General features: G+C 39.9%; 1 protein-coding gene across 1 annotated transcript in view; it reads right to left on the reverse strand.

Annotated features, from left to right (window-relative positions):
• GLP2R (glucagon like peptide 2 receptor) overlaps positions 1-26937 on the reverse strand; it is a 65759-nt gene that overhangs the window by 2888 nt on the left and 35934 nt on the right. The window contains exons 3-12 of the mRNA XM_042449524.1: positions 23464-23568; positions 20559-20683; positions 18331-18437; positions 14581-14755; positions 12906-13062; positions 10768-10828; positions 6675-6744; positions 5344-5432; positions 4362-4500; positions 535-576 (exon numbers count right to left, since the gene is read on the reverse strand). Coding sequence (XP_042305458.1) covers positions 535-576; positions 4362-4500; positions 5344-5432; positions 6675-6744; positions 10768-10828; positions 12906-13062; positions 14581-14755; positions 18331-18437; positions 20559-20683; positions 23464-23568 — 1070 coding nt within the window. The remainder of the gene's footprint in view (positions 1-534; positions 577-4361; positions 4501-5343; positions 5433-6674; positions 6745-10767; positions 10829-12905; positions 13063-14580; positions 14756-18330; positions 18438-20558; positions 20684-23463; positions 23569-26937) is intronic.

A 26937-nucleotide genomic window follows, 5' to 3' on the forward strand; every position in this document is an offset into this window, starting at 1 on the left:
GCTGCCAGTTGTGGTGCCACATGGCCATTGCGTTTTCAGTGTATGTATTTTGTGTGCTTACAAGAGCAAGCATTGAGCAGGTGGAAGCGCTTGACAGGATAAGCGCAAGGGACAGACATGGAGTCGGCCTTTCTTATACACGATTTTTTATACACGGATTTAAGCATCCATGGTTTGAAAATGTTTTTTAAAAAAGTATAAATTTCAAATATCAAACCTTGATTTTCCATTTTTATAAGGGACACCATTATGCTATTTCATTATATTTAATGGGACTTGAGCATCCACAGATTTTGTTATCCACAGGAGATCTTGGAACCAAACCCCAGCGTATAACAAGGGTCCACTGTAGTTATCTATAGGTTAATGCACTCACACTCATTACTCGTTTTTTGTTTTGTTTTGTTTTGCTTTGCTTTGTTTTACATGTTAAATGTCTGAACCTGCTTCCTTCTCCTGACTTCATTCCCAATTTGGAGAGGGGGAAGGGGAAAAACAAATGGTTAGAAATAAAGTTATAACCGTATAGCCTACCTCTCCATTAGAAAAGCAGTATAAAAGTGCTACAAGAAATCCCTGCAACAGAGAGAGCAAGAGAGACGGTAAATTAGATTTGAGTGGAAGTTGCCATTCATTGCTGAGTTTATGCAATCATAGAATATTGTTCCTAAAACACCTGAAACCCAAGCCACTGTATTGCTAAGTGGCACATTAGCACAACTAACTTCCTCTTGCTCCACAATCAGCTTCATCTCCCAGCAATCATGTGACTGACACAAGACATCAAACCTGCATCCGTAGCCTATTATGTGTTCTGTTTAGCTCTGAACAATTTTGCTTGAGGAAGTGGCTGGCTTGGAATTTGAAACCAGTACAATCAGTCCAGTGAAATATATCATTTTTATCTAATCTGTGCTTTTCACATTAGATTGTACAAAAAACATTGTGCAAGTCTGATGTCTGAGGGCAAAAATTACTTTCATATGTGAAATTAACTCTTCCAAGGATGTGAAAGGGAAACCTCCCAAGGTCCACATCAAGTTTATTTATTTTTAAATAGTTTTATTAAATATTTATGCACTTACAAAAAACAACACATATCACACTAGACCAAAACATATACTTATTAACATACTGATACAGATGTTCCATCACACGTCAATCCCATACATCCACTAACATACCTTCACCTCAATATCTTCATTCCAATTCTTTCTTATAATTCACATTCTCAAATCTTCTTTTTTTCTCTTTACTTATACCTTCTCAGACCTTCTTATCCTTCCCTTCCATTCTCACTATACAAATATCTTCCACATAAAAACATCCATCCTATTGCTTAGCTTTCTTTCCCCTTCTCTTCTATTCCTTATCTCTAAACATCATGCTTACTTACTTTAAACATTTTTAAAAATATTCACCTATACTTCCTTCCCATCAGTACTGGCTCAACTTTTGTTGTTATGACTTTTAAAAAAAAACCTAATTATTAATGCTAAAGGTCTACATTAAGTTTAGACTGCTATCTAAAAGATCAGGCATTCACTATCTTCTCTGCCTATTAGTGCCCTTACAGGTTAAAAACATCAAAGAAGAACCATCTCTACTTGGATGGTGAAAATCTGACTTTATTGCATATGATTTGTGACTGCTGGCAAGATCATGAAGATATCTAAGACATAAAAGAATTTGTCCCCAGGTAGATGAAGCCTGAAAGATGGTGTATCATTTCCAGTGAAAAACATTGCATTGATGGCACCACTTTACTTACTCCAAGCATCTCATTTCTTCAGACTAACAAATCCCCAAGCAAATTTGAATTTGTAGTTTAGCAGTAGATAATGAACGAGCTATAAAGCATATGCAACTCTTACTATATTTATAAATTAGTACAGAAGGCAGAGTAACAAATATCTTGAAGACAATAATGGTTCATAATTTCTAAACACTTGTTCTGAAAGTTCTTCCCTGAATTGCTATTCATTCAGTGTATTCTACAAGTAAGCATCCCAGTATCTCTTTGCCAGTTCTTACTGTTTTTCCATATTCAAGAAAACTTCCCAAGTAGCAGTTCTCAAAAATTATATGCCAAATGGTTTCAGGATGCCGATGTGGCATTTAGTTATAGGTCTACAATGTGCTGCTCTTCAAAACCATCTGCCAACAGAGGAAGAAGAGCACTTGGACTGCAGAAGAACAAATATTGGAGTATGAAGTGACTGGATGCTAAGGTGGTAGAATGGACTCCACCACTTCCGGTGATAGATTCCAGATGTTAATGCTTCTCTGTGTTTAAAAATATGCCCCTTTTCTAATATTCACTTTTTAAAAAATTGCATGAAGATTTTAATGAGACTTACATACTAAGTGGCAATGGCCCACAACTGCAAAGATATTTCAGTGCATGGCACATTTAGTATCTGGTAAATATCTGGTGAATGTAGGCTGACAAACATTTTTATCCTTTTCTCTGTTAGGTTATTTTTGTAGAGAAATATTGGTGGAAGTCTAAATGGTATGATATTTGATTTATGTATGTTCAGAGTCCCCAACTAAATGAGGGAAGAGACTGGAGGTTACTTTGGAAGAGGACATTTTTGTAGTAGTACTTCATTTTGGGGGTACCCTCCCTTGAGAGGCTCACTTGTCATCTGGGTTAGAACTCTTTTTTTCCTTTTCTTTTTTTGGTGTCATATTATTTTCCAAGGCCTTTTAAATTATGTTCAGAATATTATAGATCTCAAAACTAACTATTCTTCTGATACAATCTTTCTCAAGCCTTTTACCGTGAAAAAAACTTTTGAAATATGTTACAGGTTCAGAGAAACCCGCATAAAAATTATATATCCACAGCTTTAAAAGAGTCTTTCGCCCAGTCACAGTCACTCATACTAGGGTTCAGGGGGGGGGGGTTCTTGGGGTCTGGACCCCCCCTTCCATTCGAAAAATGAATGGTGTGTGCTGCTGCGCCGCCGCGCCCAAGTCCCATTATAATGGTGGCACTTAGTCTGGACCTCCCCCCCATTCCTAAAATCCTGGCTACGTCCCTGGTTTCAGGGAACGCTTGCTGAGAAACTATATTCAGATGGATTTTAGTCTTTAAGTTTTGACTTAATGCTGTTCTGTCTTGGTATTATGCTGTCTTCTCTGTTGGATTTCAGTATTGTATCAATCATTCCAAAATTCAGTAATGTTACTTTTTGGATTATAATTCCTAGCATCTCCCAAGCAGCATGCCAGGAGATAGGCTGGTTGGAACATTCTGAGAGATTCTGGGATTCTTAGGCTCAGTACATATGGGCAGGAAGCGGCGTCCTGGCAGCGATTCTATGGTTTGGGAGCACGCAGCAACCACATGCTCCCAAACCCTAGTCCGCATGGACGCCGCCATCATGGCAGCCTTCCGTCCACACAGGGGCCGCCATGACAGCAAAGCGTGGCACAGCATCCACATGTCGCAGCACCGCGCTTGCATCATCGATGCATGCCAGGGCGCCAATGGCGCTTTGGCAGTGTCGCCAAAAGGAGCTGTATTTCGCAGCTCCTTTTGGGGGTAAATTGTTGCTGTGGCCATGCAGTTGCTATGGTAATGATCCAGGGCAGAAAGAGGCGGCATCTTGCCATCCCTTCCTGCTTGTCTGTACCAGGCCTTCAATTATTCTATAGCACATTGTTGATCTAAGAGCTCTGCCCGTTGGATTCGCTTAACTGGATGGTACAAAAATACTGTGCATACCTAAATGTACACGGGGAATGGTTCCTACAGTGGCAATTGAAAAGTAATAATGAGGGGTTGAGCCAGGTGTTGCATCTATGCCTTCTTTTAAGAAGGTTTTATGGTGTTTTGTTGTCAATGCCTAGCAACAGAAGTGTATTAAAAGGAAATTTCAACTCCCTGTGAAGGCATTGTTATTTATGAATTATAATTGTATCTATTAACCGTATTTTATGTGTAAGTTGAAGGGAAAGATAACCACACAAGACAAATTTATTATTGATCTAGGATGGGTGCCAGGAATAATTTGGCAGCCATTGCTACTCTTACAGCATGTTTGGAAACGATCTGGCAAATAGACAAGATGACAAAATTGAGAAATCACATGAGGATCCAGAAGGGATGTCATAAATGTGAGTTTGTGTAGCACTGGATGCCATTTATTAAACTAGAAGTTTCACAAAAATATTCAACCCAATGTTCTCTTTTTCTTTATTTTAATATGCCTCTCTTTTCTCTTTCTTAAAGAATGTTCTTTCCTCCTACTTTTTCTATGATTTTGGCTTGACAGTGATTTCTTCCCTCATATGTATTGTATATAGAGAATGACATTTATTATTTTCCCCCATCACCATTGATAACTTACATGGAAGGAGCCGATTGTCAGTTGAACGAAGGTTCTTATGTGTCTGGAAAAGCCTTCAATTTGTTCATCTATGATGAAGCTAAACACAATCTCATGAATCCCAAGTAATGGTATTAACACAAGGGTTGATCTTGCCAATCTTAAAATAAAAGTTTAAAAAATGAATTATATCCTTGCAAAACTCAGCAAGAAATCCAGATTCCAGATAATATTGGGATTTTTGAATTTATTTATTTGAACTGTCAATCTTCATCTATGTATTAGTTTTAATAGACATGTCTAAAGACCTATTTTAAGTTTCTCCCTAATATGTGGACTGTCTATATATAAATATGCTTTTTGGAAGGAAAGGGGGTTTCCCTTATGCAAGCTTCACCTTAAGTGGGAGAGCCTTGAGGCTTACCACATCATTGTGTACTTGATCCTCCTGAAGCCTTATTCAAGTGCGAGAGATGTGTACTTTGGCCTCTCAGCACCATGTGCTGACTTGTATATGAGTAGAAAGCTCCACATGTCCATAAGGTCCCCAAGCATGCAAACAGTTCTACACTTTGCTCAAGCAATTGTGAATATTCATTTGATCCAGGCTGCCAATTCAGAACAATAGGAATTCAGGCATTGAGCAAGAACAGCCTCAATAGGAATTTAGTGTTTATGTAGCAAAAGGACATGTAGGAAATTTATAACATTTGATTTGTTTCTAAATTGCAGTGATTTGTTCGAAAAAAGCTATTGAGAAGGACCTGGAAGACTATGGGTGGAGCATATTTTCCTACTTTAAGAGGGTGGCATCTATTTTAATGGGCACCAGTCATTACTGCCAAGCAATATCAGACAATTTCTTGGCTGCATGTTTGATTTGTAAAAGTGTTTTCAAAAGTGCCTGTTCCTCCTTGCAATTGTGACTGCATTTTCTAGGAAACATTGCTTCTGTGTGTAAAAGACCATATAGAAGGCTATGGCAAACTATTGTAATACCCACCTGAATTTGTAATCACGAAAGTTCATTTGTTGGGCTTTAAGTTTGGAAAGTAACAGCTTTAGGATGTTTAGGAAGATACAGAAGTTCACCTTAAGAAAAACACATATTTCAGTTAGTTTCACCAAAATGCAACATTGTCCAGCTATTTAATCTGCAAACGTATGAAGACAATGATTGACATCCTGTTAATCCCAACTAGAGCAGACCCATTCAAACAATTGTGAAATGGTGAGTCATCATGTAGATTAATCAAATGGATCCAATGATTTTATTCTAGACAGCACTACAATAGGATTTAGGCAATTTTCGACATTTCTTATTAACACATGTTTTTGTTGCCATTGCTCTTATTGTGTACTCTGCTATTCTCTCTCTCTTTCTCTCTCTTTTTTAAAACTCAGTATGTTTTTGAAAGAAGAAAATCAGCTTTGTTGAAGATTCTTTGATGTATGGAGGGGGCAAAGGAAAAAGGAAGGCAAGAATGGGGGGAGCACGGCTGTTGAAGATTAGGTGAATTCACAAAGATTAGGTGAATTCACAAAGAAAAAGTGCACACATAACACTTATGGACATACTATGCATACTCATTTATAAGTCTAGAAATTTTAGTAAAAAAAGTGACCCAAAGACTCTAAGTCAGCTTATCCATGGATCAATGTAAGTTCTGTACTTTAACTCTTATGAAAAACAGAACCATCCTTTGGTGAAAGGCAAGAGTATAATCTGTCCTGGAAACACTGATCTCCCTCTACTCTGTCATCCATTCAGTCTTTAGTCTGAACACATACAGTTATGCCTGCTGGAATTTTGTAAGTTCTTTGACATTGTTTTCCTTTGCTTTAGATCCTTTGTTACATGCCCCCAAGTTTTATCCTCGATTTATCCAAAGGTCATATCAAAATCCATAATTATGGTCCCAAAGCCTGCCCTCGATTTATACATGAGGTTGACTTATTGTCGAGTATATATGGTATATACTCTAAAGGCTATCTGAGTGATTTGAATAGGTATCAAAATACATAATTCTCTCTTAAGAACAGCAGCTCCATATATAGATGTACAGTAAAAGCTTTGTAAGACTTGCTGACTAATTACCCATTGTATTTCTTCCTCTTCACTTCCATCTGTGTAAATTTAGGTTGTACTTTTTTTAAAAAAAAACCTTTAAAGTTGGCCCTCTATCTCTGTTTATTGAATTAAACAGAAAGAGAAGCAAATAATAGGAGAATAGTATCATTATGTAGGAAAATAGAGGACATTTCCATTTCATAAAAATTAAAAAAATTGCTCAAACATATAATACAGTAAACAAATGAAACAATAATCCTTACAACAATGGAAAATAATATGGGCCCTCGAATGATCCACCAAAATGCCATGTTCTGGTGTGTTGCCCAGCACCTAGGAGAAAAGTCAAATGTTGTTCTGTTAGCTCATCCAGTCACAAATGGAAAACCATTTTTTTTCCTTTTTATTGTTAAACATTATTTCATTTTTTTAAAAAAGGGCTTTCAAATATGACTTGTGAACTTGGTTTCTGTTAGAAGCAAGCAGATTCACAAACTTAGGCCAAAGAACCATGAATAGGAGTAATTGATTATTATTATTATTATTAAGAGGAGGGGGAGTTAATTTCTGCTTCTGATCACTGTCATGAATGCTACTTTTTAAAATTAAGGAGGATTCAGTGTAATAACAAATGGTTTCTGGGTGTGGAAATAGGAGACCAGGAATCTCTCCTTAGTCATGGAAATCCACTGGGTGACCTTGGGCTACTCTTTCAGCCTCAGAGGAGGGCGAAGGCAAACCTCTTCTGAATCAGTCTTGCCAAGGAAACTGTATGACAGCGTCACCATAAGTCAGAGTTGCCTTGAAGACGCACACCAACAATAAAAATAAATCCTATTAAAAGCTTTTCAAAAGACAAAGGGGCAACCTTTAGTTCACATCCTACATCTCTTCCTAGCTCCTCAGGCAGGATATCACCTCCTTCCTCTGTCTCCCTTGGTCATGTACTTTTGCTCTTTGGAGAAAAAATAATAGTACATTTTGCCTCCTAAGTGACCATTGCAATTTCAGCTTTCTTTTGCTTTTTAATGTCAAGAATCCTAGAACAAAAATAATTTCCTTTTTTAAATTTTATATTTCTAGGCCTATCATGTATGATGACAAAATGGAAAAACAAAAGAAAAGAAGGAATCTTAGGTCTCACACCAGCCTATTGAGTCACTACAATCACATTGTTGAAGAATACAGGAATACACCAGTCTGAAAACAATCACTATCACACTTATCAGCAACAGTGCTGCTTTGGCGATCCATGGTCTCCCACTCACACTTCTACACTCAACTTTTCTAAGCCCACCTTCCTCCCTGTGTATGCTCTACCTAGCACATATGTGGCTACTTGGGAATAGAGGGAGAGAGGAGAAGAAACATGTGCACTCACTCCACCTCACTTCCAGAATATAGGAACTGTAGTGGAAGAGACCTACTGCACAACTTATCTTATCGGAAAACAGCAATATGGAGGTCTGTGTGTGTTTGTGTGCATGATTTTCTGCAAAGAGTTTTCCTCCCAGGCAATGTACTGGGTTTTGACTTCCCTCAGGGGTATAACTATAGGGAGGGGCAACATAACAACATTGGCCCCCACATAGGAATTCTGACACTATCTCCACTGAAATTTTCCTTCAGTCTTCAAATTTCTAGCATTGCAGAGTGAGAAATTGGAAATCATTCACCCATAGGACTCTTCTATTTGCTGTGCTCGTATAACCTTGATAACTTTGCCTCCTGCTTTTCTCTGGATGTCTAACCTCTATTTCTAAATATGTTACTGTAGCTTGAAGTTACTGCAATGCTAGAAATTTGGGGACTGAAGAAAAATGTCAGTTGGGGAACAGAATTCTTATTTGCAATGCCCTCATCCCACACACCCCATTCCTCTATCCCGACTCCCCTTGAGGCTTTCCATTAATTTTTTAAAACTCATCAAAATGTCTATCCTCTTCAAAAAAGGGTGCTGATATAAATTACTGTTTCAGCAGTAAAGTGCCAAACCATAAAGCTTTTAATCCAGGATCTCAGTTGCTAATAATATCATATAGAACCAAGCATGGTTGACCTGTTCATGTTGTGCTGTGTTGCTAGTAAAGCAACTAGCACAGTGATATTCAAGCTCTTTATTCTTGGGTACCCCTTACATCTACATGTGGATGTCATGAAACCACCACTCAACATAGTACAGTTGACTCTCTGTATGGGGGGGGGGGGCGCTAGCCATCTATGGATTGGAACATCCGTGGATGGCTCTGCCCCATTGTTATCAATGGTAGTGCATACATGTGGTCATGCTAACAAAGTTGCAAGTATGCCACGAGTCCATTGACAATTGTGGGAGTTGAGGTCCCATGTTTTTTACTATCCAGAGTGGTCCAGAATGGAACCTCTACCAATACAGAGAGCCAACTGTATATAAATAACAATAGTTTTTTAGTGTGTTTCATTTTCATCCACATATTCATGCATATTCATATTTTAACATGTTATAAGGAACTGACATTGTTCAAATTAGAACCAAATGATTTAAGTAAATTCAATATTTAACTCAAGGCATGGATAAACTGTACACATAGAAAAGTTTGGAAAGAGGAGGAGAAGGCGGAGGGGTCAGGGCCTCCAAGTATCACATCCACCTTGAGCAACTCTCAGCCACCCACCCCAGGGGTCTTGCCACACTGTTTGAGAACCACTGAAGTAGCAGATTGCTTTACTAGCAAGCACTCCTATATGGGTTTGCTGTGAAATAAGCCCCACTAAGTACAATGAAACTTGCTCCCTGACAAATACATATGAGATTTAACGCTGGGACCAAATGAGCTGTATCTTGAGGTTGCACTTGTTAATTATACTCCACTCAGGGAATTACATTCCCTGGGAGTATAACTGGAAGGCTGACAACAACTTTTGCCAGGTTGGCAGTGGCATCTCATGCAAACACTGGTCACATCTAAACCTGCTACTCTTCCCAGGGTTTGGAAAAAAATATTTTTTAAATATACTTTTTATTTCATTAATCAATTTTCCAGCCTTATACACTTATTATAGATTTTCAATATAACCTTTAAAACATATAGAACAAACATGAAAAACCAATATCAAGATATACTACAAATCCATAGTGATTACATTGTTTTGTTTGTCCATTTATGTCTTGTTAATCTCATTTACATAACATCCAATTTTATATTCATTTAAATAAAATAATAATAAACCCAAACATTCTATGTATTTAACTCACTTCCTTCTTGTTGCTGTTGGTATTATACATTCGTTTTCAAGTTTCTTCGATATTGTAATTTTAATAAAGTCTATCCAATGTACGTTCTACCTATGTATTCCCAGTTTTTGCTTCGCCCTTTACTTTTCTGACTACTTCTGTTTATGACTAATCAAGTATACATATCTCAGTTTTTATCTGTTATACAGTACTAAAAGTTACATTATATTGTCCAGACCTGACTGTTTCATTTTCCAATATTTTACTAATGGATTCCAGTCTGCTTCCCATTTTTTCAATGATTTATTATTAATGCAATGTATAAGCTTATCAAATTCTGTCATTTCAATCAATTTTTTTACTCCAATCATCTATTGAAGGTATGTCTTTTTCTTTCCATTTTTTGCATAAAGGATGCAGGCAGTTGTTGTCATATATAATATAATCCTCCAGTATTTAATTTCTTCATTTTTACTTAATATGTTAGTCATGTTCAATAAATATACTTCAGTTGTCATTAGGAAAATAATTCCTATTATATATGTAATTTCCATGTGTATTTTAGTCCAAAATATTCTTTCTTTATGGCATCTCCACCACATGTTTGTCGCACTTCCAACATCTATTTTCAGGTAATTTAAACAATTAAGTTTTCATGAGTTAGATATTATCTATGAACTATTTTAACATAATTGTCTTTTATTTTTTAGTGGAACTGCAGCTTCAAACATTCTCTGATCAGCACGATGAATGCAATTTCCCCAGGCTCTCATACTTCTATACCATTTGCACATTTAATTTCACCATGTTTCATTTTTTTTAACAAATAGAGGATTAAAAAACTAGGAATTTGGAGGGCATCTATAAGTGGTACTCACTGGAGATTACCAATACTACAGCAGATTTACAGATGGCTCCCAAAGAGGAAGTCCTTGACCAACCTAAGGGCTCTACAAAAAGAGAACAAGTCTTACTTTATGTGGGCATGAAAAGCTAAATTTAAAAAAGACTGTAACTGCAAGTCAGCCAGTGGCCATGCTGGGTGCCTGGTTTTGAGAGCTGTATCCCCCTACAGTACATTTTCCAAGCTATGTTCCGAGTTCTGAGAAAGGGAAGCAACAAAGTAAATTAGAGGGACTTACCCTTCATGCTCCAGTTGGTATTTTATTATTCCCCAGGAAGCAACAAAAAGCACTGGAACACCTGAAAGGAACCACAGAGGTGAGGATTATGCTGTGATAAGACTTTGCACATAAAGGCCCTAGTACAGTGTGGCATAATGGCTTGAGTGTGAAAACCCCATGATAAGTTCACCTTAGCGTCGCCATAAGTCAAAAATGATGTGCAGACACACAACACACAAACATAAAGATCAGTTAATGCTGGTATGTCTGGTATATAGGAACTGGGGGATGTTTTATTTATTTTATTTATTAACATATTTCTATCCTGCCCTATACTGAAATACCTCAGAGTAGCATTCAAGTAAAATCAGTGTGAACAAGTTAAAAGAATTTAAAACAATAAAATTATTTGAAATAGACTACAGCATATTAAATGTGATTAGCAAGTTTAAAACAGTTTTAAAAAGATTAAAACTATTTCAAAAACCTGTGCATTAGCATTTGGAAATAGAACAGTGAGGCTTTAATAAACAGCCATGGCTGGTATTTTACATTGACTACTTAGTCAAAGATGCTAAACAAAGCAGTGTCTTTTAGCTGCCCCAACCAACCTTCTAGGAAGAAGCTGCTCTGAAAGGAGGTCCATTATGTGGATGATCATAGAGTGATCACTGAGTGGGTAGCTTTTCCACCCTTCTCCCACCAGTGAGTGAGACTGCGACAATCAGAAGCATGACTCCTCTCACAATTCTTTGTTACAGCCTCACTTGCTGGCAGGAGGGAGGAGGAAACTTCATCCATCCATGCATCTATCCATCTATCCATCTTTTGATTGCCAGGAGAATGTACCTCTTTAGCTCGGTGTGGCTGATGCCCAGTAAAGTAGGATTGGGAAGGTAGTTATTATCGTGGTAACAGCACGATGATTGTGACTATATAGGGATCCTGAATATGGAGCTATTATGGATGCATAACTCTTATGCATCCATAACTGCGATAGCGAATGCCAGCTAATATTTTTACGTGGTGCCTAAATGAAACCATTGGGCTTCCAAAGGAAGGAAATTACACAATTGGAGTGTCACAACTGATAAGGTCCTCCCATATGTCCTCACTAGTGGGACACAGAGGAGTCTCCAGCAGACCTCAGTCCTCAGAGAGACACATACAGATGCTACTGATTATCATGGGGTGTGGAACCAGCATCCCTTCAGTCACTGGGCTACAGCTCCCCTCATAGCTGACTGCTGGCCTTGCTGGCTGGGGATGAAGGGAGTTGGACGTTAACAACATTGAGAGGAGTCTCAGATGGTGAGTTTCATTTCAATGAGGCAATCAATCTATCCAGGTTTTACTCTGAACTTTAAAGGATTTACTTAAGGTTTGTGGATAAGGTTCAGCACCTTGGATAGCTGCTTGGAAGTATGGATGAAAGCCCAGAGTGAATTCACTGCACCCCATGACACAGGCTGCTCACCTCTATGGTATAGCACCAAAGGAAAGGTCATAATAACATTTTTGTACTTATTCATTGGTCTCATAGTTTGTTAATTATTCTTAATCTTTGGCAGTTTTCCTGTTGTGGTCTTATGTTCAAAGATGTGTTCATTGTTGTTGTTATTGTAGTGTACTTTCAAGTCATTTCCAAATTATGGTGTCCCTAAAGTGAACCTATCATGGGGTTTTCTTGGCAAGATTTGTTCAGAGGAAGTTACCCTGAGGCTGAAAGCATGTGACTTGCCTAAGGTCACCAAGTGGGTTTCATGGCTGAGCAGGGAATTGAACCCTGTTCTCCAGAGTCATAGTCCAATACTCAAATCACTATGCCATGCTTACAGGACATTGATTTGTTCATATATACTTGCAAACCTTTAGCCTTTCACATTCTCCAGTAAAAATAACAGCAGCAAAAAAGGAGGGCAGGGGGGAAAGACACATAATAAACAGATGTTAAAACAGAGGGTGTGGGGTGGATGTCCTACCTCAGTTGGCAACTGAAGTCATCCTAATAGTAGGAACAGTTGTGATGAACCCAGGACTAGCTTGGTTCCCAAATCTTGTATTCAATAAGTCCAAGCCATTTGAATACCAGTAAACTCACCCTGAACCCAAAGGCAAAACATCAAATATCCTTGGGAAAAACAAATCATATTTACCCCATCCAATAAAGGTGTATCTCAGCAGCTGGTGTTTCTCAGAGACTACAGTGGACAATAACCTATGGAGGTAAATTCCTTCCACCAAAAGCCAGAAATAATTTGCCCCAACAACGTAATGCATGAAAAGCTGGGCCAGCCTGCATAAGGCTAATGTCTGCAAAAATATAACAATGTGAAGAAGGAACATTAGTAGCATTCTTGTTGGTGCTTCCAACAGAGATTAATCCATTTTGGCCTTCAGTTTATTGGCTGCAGTATAGCATCACTGTTTTCTGGTCATGAAGGCAGGTGTTTTGTTTTTGCTTTTTTATTGCTTATTGGTTTGCTTGTTTTTAGGTATATTTTTTTTTAAATGTGTTTATCAGTTAAGTGTATTTATATTTTTCAGAGGATAGTACATGTCTTTCTCTCCCTCCCCCCACCAACAATATCCTCACATCAACTCAGTGAGGTAGACTAGGCTGAAAGGGTGTGTCTGATCCAGGTACATAAAACATGAGTTTATGGCTCAGTGGGGACATGAATCTAGATCTTCCATGTACCAGGGCAGCTCTCTAACCACTAAGAAAGCAGTCAGGACGGATCTCTTCCAGTGGGCTTTCCCATCTGACCCTGTGTAAGATAGTCCCATCCAACTCAATGCCTCAGTCCATTTATCACAATCAGATGAGAATTTTAACTGTTAATTTTATTATTGTATCGTGGGAGGGTTAGGGTTTTTGTTGGAATTATTATTGTTGATTATAATTGTATTGTTTATTGGTAGTGATGACTATATTTTATCTGGTTGCAATCCTGGCTCAATCTGCAGGGAGAGGCACGAAATATAAATAAATTATTTATTATTTATTATTATTAAACCATATTGGCTTTCTTGTTTTTCTTACATATAATTGGTATATTGCTTTAGATATTTTAAAATACAAAAGTGGTCTATAAGCTTGATAAATAACATAATAAATATCACAGATATCCAACTGATTCAGTCATATCCCAAACAAACAGTGAATGGGTTAATTTGGACTGATCTATACCAGATCCAGATCGAATCAATTAGTCCTGTTTAGTTCCAGTACAGAAGGGCCTAGTCCAAAGTGTTTCAGACTGATCTGTAGGTCCAGACATTACTATAATACTTCATGAGGAAAAAAACCAAGGTGATGTGATAGAAAAGGAAGGGAAGGGAAGTGGGAATTGCCCTCTGATGGCTCTGTCATGCAATCTTGGACAAGAGTACTCTATGATCAGTAGAGACTAGTATTCTACATGCTTATGAGGAGGAATTATATAGGGTGAGTAATGTTATAAACTCAACTATCTTCTCTGACATATCTTCATTCTGTGTTAGTACTAGATTGTGAGGAAACTGTGGTGAGCAGTGGGTAATTGTTGATTAACATCCTATCCTGTCCTTCTCTTTTTAATTTCCTTTTGTCTTGTCTAAAATTTGGCCAAGTTAATCCTATCTTTATGGTCTACCCTGTCTCCAAGTATGGGAACAATAATAAGATTATATATATTTCCTAAAGGAAGTGGGGAAGAGTTAATGTTCTGAATTTCCAAATCTTGATTCAGATTCAATATTTGGTTTGGACCAAACTACATCCAGAGTGATCAAGATCATCAACTGATGCTGTTCTATACAGTTAATATTGATATTGCGGGTTAGTACCTCTGGACCCAAGGTGGACATCCATCCATTTAAATCATTTGGCTTTTCTGAGTCTAAAGAAATAAATAAATAAGTATTGTGTGTCACGCTGTCTTTTATAAGAACCCCCATGGCTCGCAGGATGAACGAAGCAAACAAGTTCATATGGATGTAGTTTCTCGTGCAGTGCAGCTTCCTGTAAGAGGAGAGAAGAACATACTGTTAAAGATTCAGGGAAGCTGGCTTTATTTTGAGAGGCATCATCACACATTTGCAGTCTGCTATGAACAGTGCCAAACAGTGGCACCTTTCCTTGGTGGTGTCAACACCTCCTCCAAAAGGAATACTGAGAAAGTTTGTTCGGCAGGACTTCTGTCTTTTGAAATTTCAAAGGACACGGAGCATCTTTTTGTGCTGCAGTGGCTTAACTCAGTGTTCTCAGATGGTCATCTGGGACATCTCATTGGGATTACAGCAGAGGATCTTTGGACAGAGGGGGACTTCCATGTCAGTGCTGCAATAAATCCACTCTAGATGTCGAAAGTAGTTATGCAAGGATGCAGAATTATTCCTTAAAGCAGTGATTCCCAAAGTGGACAGTATGTGTCACTTGGAGGTGGTGGAAAGATCCAGGGGGTGGTGAGGGGGTAGGGGGTGGCAGAGGAGGCCTTCAGTCAAAGTATTGGTGTGTAAGAAGGGCAAGGGGAACAAGTGTCCTTTAGGACCATGGTGGGGATGAGGGTTACATGAAACCTCTTTTTAGGGTCCCTTAAAACCACTCACAGTCTCACTGATCACTTCATGTGGCAGTGTCGCCTGCTCTTCACCTGCCGTGTTAGTTCACTCTAGTAGTTGAGATGGTGTTTGGAAAACTTCCATGAGGCTTGGGTACAGGGCATTGCTTCTGTGGCTTGGAGCAGTGCCATTTTGGAACAGACTGACTGACTGGAGCAAGGAGCTCTTGGTGGTGGAGGTAGTGGTGAACAGTGTGACTAGGCATCCTCCTTTTCCAGGACATGAAGCAATGGCGTTTACATTTCTATACCACTTATCAGTGAACTCAGCACTCTCTAAGTGGTTTACAATCTGTAAGCCAATTGCCCCCAACAAGCTGGATACCTATTTTGCTGAGCTACAAAAGGATAGAAGACTGAGTCAACCTTGGAGGGGAGGAGTATCTGGGGTCAATTCTTGGAAAGACTCCTTCACTTTGGAGTGGCTTCTGTAGTAACATTTCCTCACCCATGCCAGTCTTGAATTCAGAGCATGTAGCCTCTGTAAACCACCATCGCCCTACATACATACTGGCTATGCCTTTCTTCTCCCTAAAGGACTGAAAGTCCTTTTTTGCTTGGGATAGCTTCTCCCTTTGCACCCAGTAAACTTGAGAATAGCAACTAAGAGTCCCTCACCTTCACTGGCCTGTGCTACAAGGCCAGCATGGGTGAGAGGCTTCCTGGTCAATACTGTTGTAATCTGCTTGGATTCCTAGAGATTAAGCGGGATATTAATAATAATAATAATAACAACAACAACAACAACTAAGCAAGCTGCTCGGTTGCTGCTCTCAGGGTGACCGGGTACAAAGGGAGCAGCAACCAAGATTGGTTGTTTGAATTTGAGTTAAACCGGTATACCTAATATCAAGAAATATGTGCTGGGTGGGGTTCTAGGGTTATCGCCTAGAAGGAAAGGGGGCAATAGCCTGAAAATGTTTGGAGACCACAGCTTTAATGTCTAGATGAATAAACCACAGACCTAGAGGCCTTTCACATTATATACTTATAGCACTATGATTCCACATTAACTGCCACAACAACATCCTATAGGATCCTGGGATTTGTGGTTATGGTGAGGCACTAGAGGTCTTTGATTGGGATTGTTAAATGTCCTTTCCTAAACTGAAAACCCATAGGAGGTTGCCATGGGAGTTAAAGTGGAATCATAGTGCTATAACTCTGTGGTGTGAAAGGACCGCAGATTCACCACACCCTGACATGAAAGCCTCCAGCAGCCCCTGATGTCTGGTATTAAATAAAAGTCTGTGTCTGTTTGTTTATTCATCTTGTCTGTATCAGGTTAGCGATATAATGAATATTCACAAATGATTGAGACATCGCTCCATTTAAAAACAAACATGATGTCAGCTGCCACAAATTTTTTCACCTGTGTAAGAATGAAAAAACCCATGTTTTTCCTCCAGCAACAACAACAATAGCAAAGCAATTGTTGTGTTTTGTGCATAAAAGGATTTTGTGCAACCCCCAAATGTTTTTTCTGCAAAAAATTGCCCTGAAATGTTTGCAAAAAACCTGTCCAAATTGCTGCACCACCACCACCACCATCAATGCAGGCTCTCTCTTCTTCTAGCCCAATAGCAAGAGAACTATTGAGATTGGTGCCTTCCTATAGTAGCGCACAATAAGTAAAGATTTTCATCCCTAAGTCTGGAGGCAGATTAAGGCAGGCTGAGGTCTCATAACATTATCCAGTTTTCTTCAGTATTTATCTTAGATTTGGAGGGATTAAAATATAGCTTTCGTATAGTTACACATACACCCAGCCTTCCAGGTATGTCCTTGACCCCTGCAGGGCTGGAGAACAAGGAGTCTGCATTGCTCCTACTGCTATCAGATGAACCCATGTTGCAGTAGGAAAAGACAGACTCTTCTAGAGTGGAAACAGACCTTACCTTGGCACTTGGATGATCCCATTTATGATAATGGGAGACTGGCTGGGAATTTACTGGGAAAGGTTATCAGTTGGGAAGGACTGAAATATCACTCTTTCCATGGGGAACTGTGCCTGCAAGTTCCCCCTTTCTGTCCATAATGCTCCCTGGCTGTACTGTACTCCCTTTCTGGTTTGGGATCCTAGCTGTGGGGGAGAAGAATTGACATTCCCATTTGCAGGGGAATTACAGTGATGACACAGCAGTAGATTTCCTGCATTGGCAACGGGATGGACTAGACTCATTCTAGTTCTACAAGTCAGTTGTATATCACCCACAGAGTCTCTCCTGCAAGGATCCCTCTGTTCTCATACTACTATTGATCAAGGAAACACTGGGATGGAAATCCAATTTTCCATAACTAACATCGTGTTTGGCCCTTATATTGTTAGAAATGCAACAATGCTCCTCATTGAAAGAGTTAATGTGCCAGAGTGGGTAGCACTCTTACTTAGGTAGTTTGAATGACCTCCAATGAGCTCCCTCCCTATCTATCCTGCTCCCCTCTGTGATGTAAACTGATGCTCTGAGAGATCTTTCCACTCCTCCTCTCTTCCCAGAACTCTCTCATCTCTCCCCTAGAGATGTAGCTAAATTAGAATAGCTCCCTGAGTAACTTTCCTTTCTAAGAATGGAGATCCTATTATAATATAAAGCCTTTACTTTTATTTCTCCAAGCTACTGAGTATCCTTGACTTCAAGGGATACTTTACAGTCTTTCAAGTTACAAATAGACCATTGAGAATATCTGGCTGGTCAACAGACCACCAGCCCAACCTTACCAGGTGCTGCAATACATGAGAGCAGTATAGATTTCAAGATCTTGTTTAAGTGACCTTACTAGAACAAATATCAGCAGTGTTATTGGACTGAGAAAAGAGAAGCTTCTTTTATATTGCCATGATGGTGCCAATCATTATTGAACTTCAGATTTCTTTGCAAACCCAGATGCAAATTCCAGCCCCTGGAAATAGAAAAACACACCACTGAATAATTCCAGAACCCCACATTCTACTGAAAGGCAGCTTATACATACTAACCTCAGCAGTAGCATTATGAACAATGCTAAGACAAGGGAAGCAAAAGAGAAAGAATATCCCACAGTGTAAAGGTTCTTGAGGGTGACAAACAACGTGTGTTCTTCAGCCTAAGAACAACAGAGAAATAAAACTGGAATTATGTTCCTGAAAGGTCTGAGAAAGAAGCTGTGGACTCTAGCAAATCTGTCTGGCATATAACTCCAGGTGCATCTGCATGGCACTAGCTATTTTGGTAACCCAAACTGCTTATCGGGCATAATTATTACTATTCATGACATGGGTACACTGTCATTTTGGAACAGTGACATGTTCCAAAAGATGAGTCCTCTGATACTGGAAGCAACTAACAAGAAATGGATGTTCCTTCACTCATGCCCTTGTTTGTAAATTTAAAGGGCTACCTGTGCAGCCAGTCTTAGAAACAGAATGTTGGACTTGATAGCTATCCTTTCTCCAGTAACAGCCTCTCCCCAGTCACCTTCCAGAATTTTCCCAGATAAGAAGGACAGAAGTAGCAACCATTGTGGTACACAGGACAGTCAGTGAAAGAAGATCCATTCCTCCCCTCCAGGGGCATCACTAGGAGGATGTGGTAGGTGTGAGCCGTACCAGATGATACTCTAAAGGGGGGGTGACACCACTGCTCCCCAAACATCTGCCTTTTGGGGTTGTGGCATTCTCCTGAGTCCCTTTAAAATGCTGAAGAGATGGCGTGAGTGGGAAGAGGGTCAGTGGGAAGAGGAAAGCAAGGCACCTGGGTTTTTTTAAAATTAATTTTACATTTTAAAAAATTAATTAATTTTTAAAAATACATTTATTTTTCAAAATATTATTTTAAAATATCACATCTTACCAGATTTAAATAAAACTATGTGTATGTAAATACTGTATATTTAGGCTGTGCATATGATATTGTAATTTAAATAGCTGTTTATCTTACAACTATTACCATTGCATTCAATGATATATGGAAATTTTGAGTGACATTAGTACAAAAAGCATTACTAAGGATTCTGTATAATGTGGTATGGGATGAGGTCAATGGGGTGTGACACCATGAGTTACCACACTGGGTGACACTAACCCTAGTGACGCTGCTCTCATCACCTTTGTATGCATGTGGAAGTACATTCTGTTGATGCTGCAGTAGGTGGTGGTGGTGGTGGTGGTGTGTGTGTGTAAGAGAGAGAGAGAGAATCAGAGATGGGGAAGGGATGGAGGGACAGAGAGATATAGTCTTTTAAAAACAAATAGGAAAAGTATCCTTTCCTGGTGGACTTCCACATTCACCTTTTCTAGGACCATTTTGGAAAACATCCCATATACTCTCTCTGGGCTTTGTGAGATTGTGTCCTGTCAGTGTTTTGAAAACTTCTACTTACATCATGCAACTAGTGGCCAGAAGGTGGGATATTTTTAAACCAAATGTTTGCATTGCTCTTGGAGAACTTTGTCCTATTTCGGAATAATTTTGTGTGGCTAGAACAGATGCTCACATGCAGTCACTTGGGCTGCATGGAAAGAAGAATTGTCAGAGGAATGAATGACTTAACTCTCTTTTAACCCCACTCCCCAGGGTGACCAGACGTTCTCCTTTTCCAGGACATGTCCTACATTTCAATCTTCTGTCCAGGAGAAATTCCAAAATGCCCTTCACTTGAGTATCACTAAGCAGCACATTAAGTAACACAATTTTTGCTGTTCTCTTTAGAGAAATTTGTCTACTTGGCAGCCTGTTTAAATATAGATTCAGTCAAGGGTTTGTTGCTAGTAAAATACAATTTTAAGCCTTTGTCTTGCTTGGAGTTCTATAATTATATTACAAACCAACAAAGTATTTTAACAAAGGGAACTTCATCAGAAAAATAATAAAATGTACAGTATATGTAATATAGCTGTAAACAAATCAAATGAAATGAATTTATATGAGTGTTTTTAGCTTTTATTTTGTAATGTCCTGCATTTTTCTTTACTGTCCTTCATTTTGCAGTGCCATGTCCTCTTTTGTGGTTATGACAGTTGGGCCTTGCTCTTGCTCTTTTCTTCTAACCCCTACCACATCCGATACTAAAGTTACCAATTTCATGCAACAGAAACAACGTCTTGTCTGAATTACAAACACACTAATAGGTGAAGTACTTGGGTTAAAACTATTTGACTGAGAAAGGATTTCAAGAGAGGATTAAGCAGGTTAGTGGAATAAACCATAAAAAGGCAGCCCTGCTCACATTTCTGTTAAAGTACTGTTCCCCAAAGCATTCTGAGCGGTTCATCCAAACGTCTTCGGTGGAGTTTTCAACTTTTTGCCAAATCCCTTGGTCCAAACAGACTCTGTATATATTTCCTGCACTTCCTAAAAGTAAACAGACAAAGGCTAAGAGGTCAAGTCACACATTTCATTTTTTAGACAGGGTTTAATGCTGTCACCCTTTCATCTTTGCCTGAAACCCCCAGAAAAAGAGAGACTTGGCTTGGGGTAGGTGGCTCTTTGTAATGTCTGTTTATTTGGGAGGTAACTGTAGAAAGCTTAATATTTATCAATGGATTAACAATGTCAAATTCCCTTTTTAAAAAAGCCTCCCCCCCCCAGAGCTTCATTTCCAAGGGATATGATTATATTTCATTTAATTCCTTCTCTGTGCTTAAAATGAATTGCACTTGGGGTGGGGAAACATTAATTGAGATGGTATAATTCAATAGTTCCCAGTTTGTGATCCATGAAGACTCCACAGTTGTTATCTTAAGGAAAACTGCATTGGTCTTTGAGACTTGTATGAATGTGGGGAATCTGGCAGTGGGCTTTACATGGAGGGTGGGCAGATTTTGTGTCCTCCTCATTTTTCTTTTTTCATGTTTAAAATGACTTGCTTACACAGCAGTCCATAAAGGCCTAGAATGAAAAGGCAGCAAACTGTAGAAAGGAAAAGTCTAGGAATTGTGAGCATCGTTAAACAATGAAGATTAAAAGGAGAATTCTGATTAAGTGGATCTGGTTATCTGCCATCTCCTAGTCTCATGATTTCATGGGTTCCTTTGCAGCATGGGCCCTTAACCCCCAAGACTTTGTCTTCCCAACTGGTATAAAATTTACAGGACAGATGGTGCTCCTACATTGGCTCCATGGGATGCTACCACCATGTGAGAAATGCACTGGAGGAAATTCTAACAAAATTTAGTCCCACCCACACACACACATGTATAATTTAATGGGAAGAAAAGGAGATCAGGATGAAAGGAACGGGTTTCTGTTGTTTTTTTTATTCTCCCCTTTTCTTTAAAGTGGCATTATAGTGCCATATGTTAATACTTCTGATGCTTATAAAAATTGTCTGGCAACCTGTCAGGTATTTATGTCATCCTAATCTGATTTATGATTATGTAAAGGCTGACTGCAATGTTGCACAATGCTCATATTCTCAGGAGGGAAAGCAGAGATTTGGCCACGTTTTAGGGACTGTTGCACAGAGCCAATAGTGTGGTTGTTGTGTCATGGGTTTCACTGAACAATGGGCCTCTAAGCGCTATGGGACCCATTGGGCATTGGGCACTAGAAGGCTACAGGACTTGTTGCTCAGTGGGAACTTCTGTTGCACAACGAGACATCATGCAAGACACCCCAGTATATATAGCTGCAGTTCACTAGAAGAGTTGTGTGTCCTGTCAGGGATCTAGCTGAGACATTACCAAGTTACAAATCACAGCCTCTGGTGCAGGATCTTGGCCATCATTCTAAAGACGTTTCTGGTAATAGCAGCATTGTGAGACTCACCATGAGGTCTGGGGCAGGAGCATAGTATGGTTGACCTCCATCCTACAAGTTCAGTTGCAGTCTGGGGCAGGAGCAAACATCGTGGGCCTCCATCATGCAAGTTCAGTTTTCACTCTGGTTGACTGCAGAGGTTTACTATCTGCTGTGTCCTCCTTCCTAGGCAGTTTCATCCAGAACACCTGCTCTGCTTTCCACCCTAGGTTTTCAGCTTCAGTGGTTTTTCTGTGCACTGGTAAAACATCCTTGTCATTACTGCTACAACTTTCCGTGCCTTGTCAAACTTCAGGGATGGTTGGCATGCAGCCGGGATCTGGGACATTGTTTTGGGTGCCCTGTAAAAGGGAACTTTATGACCGTTGGGTGGGTGTTGGTGGAAATGGGATGTCCAGCCATGCACACAGATGTTCCTGGTATCCCTCCTTCCTGACTTCCATTTCCGGCAGTCAACAGACAAGTTGGTTGATGCTTGGATCTGGTCCTATCCATCTGCCAACCCATTTGTGGCTAGAATCAATATAAGGTTTGGCTTTTTCTCCTCCAAATGTTTGTATGTGCTTTAATTTTTTTGTGGAGTTGACTCACACTGGACATGCAATCATTGTTTTGTTTTTGTTTTTTGTTTTTGTTTTAAATGGGTTTCATCACCACTTAAAATAATGGGTTTTATTTTTAAAGTCTTAAATATACCAGTCATCACAGAAGGCATTGTGAATATGTGCTGAACTTCCAGTTCTCCATTATGTCATTACCTATCTCAAAATCATACCTCTTTATAAAGATGGAAGCAAATGTGGATGTGGACAGAATAAAGAAGAATGTGCAAAACAGTCTTGTGTAGCTCTTAAGAGAAAATACACAATGTCCCCCAGTAGGGTGGAAAGTAAGTTGTAATTCTGCTTGTAGCCAGAACAGAGAGGATTCATTAATGCCAGAAGCGATTTGCATGAAATCACTTTAGATCTGCAGTCTTATTCGGGTAAAGCCACTTGGTAGATCAGGTTTTGGGTTATCATAGCTGTGCCAGAGAACCAGAGAATGCCAAATTCTCAATAATTGTCTACATTTGATATTTGACTAGTAGAGACACTTTTAGACTCCACTTTTATTATGCACTAGACTACACTTTTAATATGCCTTTGGAATGCCACATTCGTGAACTCTTTGGGGGTATCCAGACAATGCCATCTTCTCTTTGTAATCCTTCCATATTTCCCTTTTGTTTTTTGTTTTTTTGTTTGTTTTTTGTTTTTTGTTTTTATATATTTTCCTCTTATATATCTAACACCAGACTCTGGATTGGAAGAAAAAGTATTACAGTACATTACAATTTTGGAATTAACATCTGTTTCCTGGCTTTACATTACCATTGTCTAGCCATGGTAAATAAGATGGACAAGGAACTGAGACCTTTCCTGGAGGTGAATGAGGCCAGCATGCAAATTGATCAAAAGTCCCATTGCAATATATTCCTAAGAGAAAAGGAGAAAGAGAGAGAAAAAGAGAATGTTTGTTTTGAAACATCAACTAAAAGTTGGTTGCAATTGATCACCAAAGAATGCAGCATGTCTGAACCAAGCCATACTAATTATAGCTGAAATCTGTAACTTGATATATTTGGCATTGCTTATATTAAAGTACTGTATTTTCTGGCGTATAAGACTACTTTTTAACCCAGGAAAATCTTCTCAAAAGTCAGGGGTCGTCATATACACTGGGTGTCATTTTATAGGGCAGGTGCTGAAACTTCCGAGCCGGACTGGAGAATCTGCAGTCACCGCATGTGGTGGTGGGAGCTCAAAAACGGCCGTGGCCGCATCCCTACCATATGCGGCAACCATATGAAAGCAGCAAGGACGGTGCTGTACAAGTATGGTAGAAGAAAATCCACTCGTCAGGATTCGTGGAAAGAAGTGACTTAACACGGTCCTGATGACGAGGTGAGGGAGTGCCTCACTGGGAAGGTGTAAGTGAAAGGCGGAACAAGCTGCAGGCGTCCAGGATGCCCGGGGTATGGAAAAAAGAGCTGTGTTTGCACTACTGCTCTGATAGTCTTGGAGCCAGGGAGGGCTGGGCAGGCAAGGAGAGCTGACCAATCCAAGCAGGCTTTGTATACAACAAGTTTTCCTGCTAAGTACCTGCATGTCATAAGCATGTGAATTAAAATTACCATATTGAAATCAAATCTGATTTTTTTTATTTTTTCTTTGGTGTGTGTTGGAAGAGGGGTAGTCTTATACAGCGAGTATATGCCAAACTCTATATTTTAACTGGAAAAGTTGGGGGTAATCTTTATGCATAAATATAGGATGTGAAAGGGAGGAGAAAGTCCATGCATTTGAACTTGATAGCTGTGCACATCCCTCATGGTTATTTTAAATAACTGCCCATTCACGCTAAGCAAAGGCTGCTGCCACATGCACAAAATAAAGCAGTTTAACACAATTTGCCTACTTTACTAAAATTCTTACAATCATCTAAACCAGTGATTCCCAAAAGTGGCTGGTATGCCCTCCAGGGGGTGGTGGAAAGATCCTGAGGGATGGTGAGGGGGAAGGGGCAGTAGGGGGCCTTCAGTAAAATTATTGGTGTGCAAGAAAGACAATGGGAACCTTTAAGGTCATGATGGGGATGACAATTGCATGAAAGTGTCCCTTTAAAGTGTCCCTTAAAACCTGAATGCAGTCTCAGTGATTGCTTTATGTGGTGGTGTCTCCCACTCTTCACCTGCCTGTCTGTGCTCACTCCCTTAGCCATATCTTTTGCCAGTAGTGGTGGTGGCATTTGGGAAACTTGCGAGGCTTGGGTGCAGGGCATTACTTTTGTGGCCCAGAGTGGCACCATTTAGCTAAGCAAAGAGGCAGTAGAAAAAACAACGATGATGTGTGTGTTGGGGGGGGGGGGCACTTGAAGCTGTATGAGGAAGACATACCTCTGGGGAAGGAGGAGGTAGAGTATCTGGGGTCAATTCTTGAAAAGAGCCCTTCACCTTGGAGCAGCTCCTGTAGTTAAAATATCTTCCTTTCCCTGTCCACATCAGTCTCCAGTCTAAAGCATGTGATCTCTGTAAAACTCCATCACACCCTCCCACAATGCCCCTTTCTATCCAACAAAGAAGGATTGAGAGACCTTTTTCACCAGCGAGAAGTCTGTACCCAGTCACTCTGGGAACAGCAACCAAGCAGCTGGCTGAGCAGTGATTGAGAGGACTCCTGCCTCCATTGGCCTTTCCCAGAAGAGCAGCATGAGTGAGAGGCTTCTATGTTGCTGCTTCCAGGGTGACTGGGTGCAAAGGGAGCAATGACTAAGAAGCCTCTTGCCTGCATCAGCCTTTGCTGCAAGTCTGGCACAGGTGAGAGGCTTCTCAGTCACTGTTCAGCCAGCTGCTCAGTTGCTGCTCCTAAGGCAGTGATGGTGAAACTTTTAGAGACTGAGTGCCCAAACCTGATGGCATTCCAGCACCGTGTGTTACCCAGTTCCAGGGGCAGAACTTCCAGGAGGGGAATGGGACTTCTGCCATCTGGGGGCGGGACCTCTAGGGGCGGGACTTCCCCATAGACAGCTAAAGGCCTGGGAGGGTGGGGACGAGGAGGAACAGGCACACAGCTGTTCCTCCTCTTCCCCCCCACCCTCTCATCTCTCTACATGCCCTCCAAAGTGGCTTCATGTGCCAGAGAGGGCACACGTGCCATAGGTTCGCCACTACAGTCAAGATGGCTGGATGCAAAGAAAGCAGCTACCTAGATAGATTGCTTTGAATTTGCACTTATCTGAACCAACCAACCAAAGGAAACAAAACAGAACCAAGAAAACGTGACTAACATGTGTGACTAAAAAAGTGACAAGCTCACTGTTTATTATCTTGACCCCATTACGTGTGGTCTTGCCACAAACTAACAGCAAATGAATTGAGGTGAATGAAAGAAGGCAAATTCAAGATGTTCTTAAGAAGCTAAAGGATTGGTTAAAAGGTTCAGAAATGAGTAATCATCAAAATAAGGATGATGTGCAGCTTTTACATAAAATACCTCTTCTTCTTTTTAAAATAAACTATGAATACACTTGCTGATTACCATGACCAAATCATACGGTCTTGCTGTGTGTCAACAGGAAATGAATGAAGATGAGTGAGAGAAAATGAATCCAGAAGTTCTCATGCAGGCTAAAAATCCCCAGCAACATTCACATAAAGCATTACCGTAAATAGCCATGTAAATAGTCTGGTAAGTATCTGTCTCATTCTGCAGATCAAGGGGCAAAAGAAAAGTGGATTGGATAAAACCACTCAGGATTTTTTTGGTGTGTGGGGGGGTGGGGTTGAGATTATATCTCAACCAGAGACCTTTCAGGTTACATTCTTGACCTACACTAGCCACACAACCCTTGGGTGGTGGATACAGGGGGCCCTTTCACACTATATAAATATAGTGCTATGATTCCACCTTAATTGCCTTGGCTACATCTTATGGAATTCTGGGACTTATAGTTCAGTCAGAGGCAGGACAGAAGAGGAGCTCTCTGGGTGAGAATTCTAAATCATTCTTCCTAAACTGTAAATCCCAAGATTCCATAGAGTGTTGCTCTTAAATAGTATAAAGAGGATCAGGTAGCCTGCTGACTAGAGTAGCCTGTGCAATAATGGGTGTATGTGAGTGAGAAGGTGCCTTTGCATTCAAATTGAGCAGAGGAGTCTTTATGTTGAATCATAATAAATCTTGCTCTGTTGAGAGATGGGAATACTAATTACACAGTAAGTTCAGAAGGCAATAAACCATAGTACAGGTAGCCCAGAGGGAGAGTGCTGGGGGGAAAGGGAAAGCTGTCGCAGTAAGACAGGCATC

The sequence above is a fragment of the Sceloporus undulatus genome, chromosome 2, assembly GCF_019175285.1.
Source record: "Sceloporus undulatus isolate JIND9_A2432 ecotype Alabama chromosome 2, SceUnd_v1.1, whole genome shotgun sequence".
Taxonomy (NCBI): Eukaryota; Metazoa; Chordata; class Lepidosauria; order Squamata; family Phrynosomatidae; genus Sceloporus; species Sceloporus undulatus.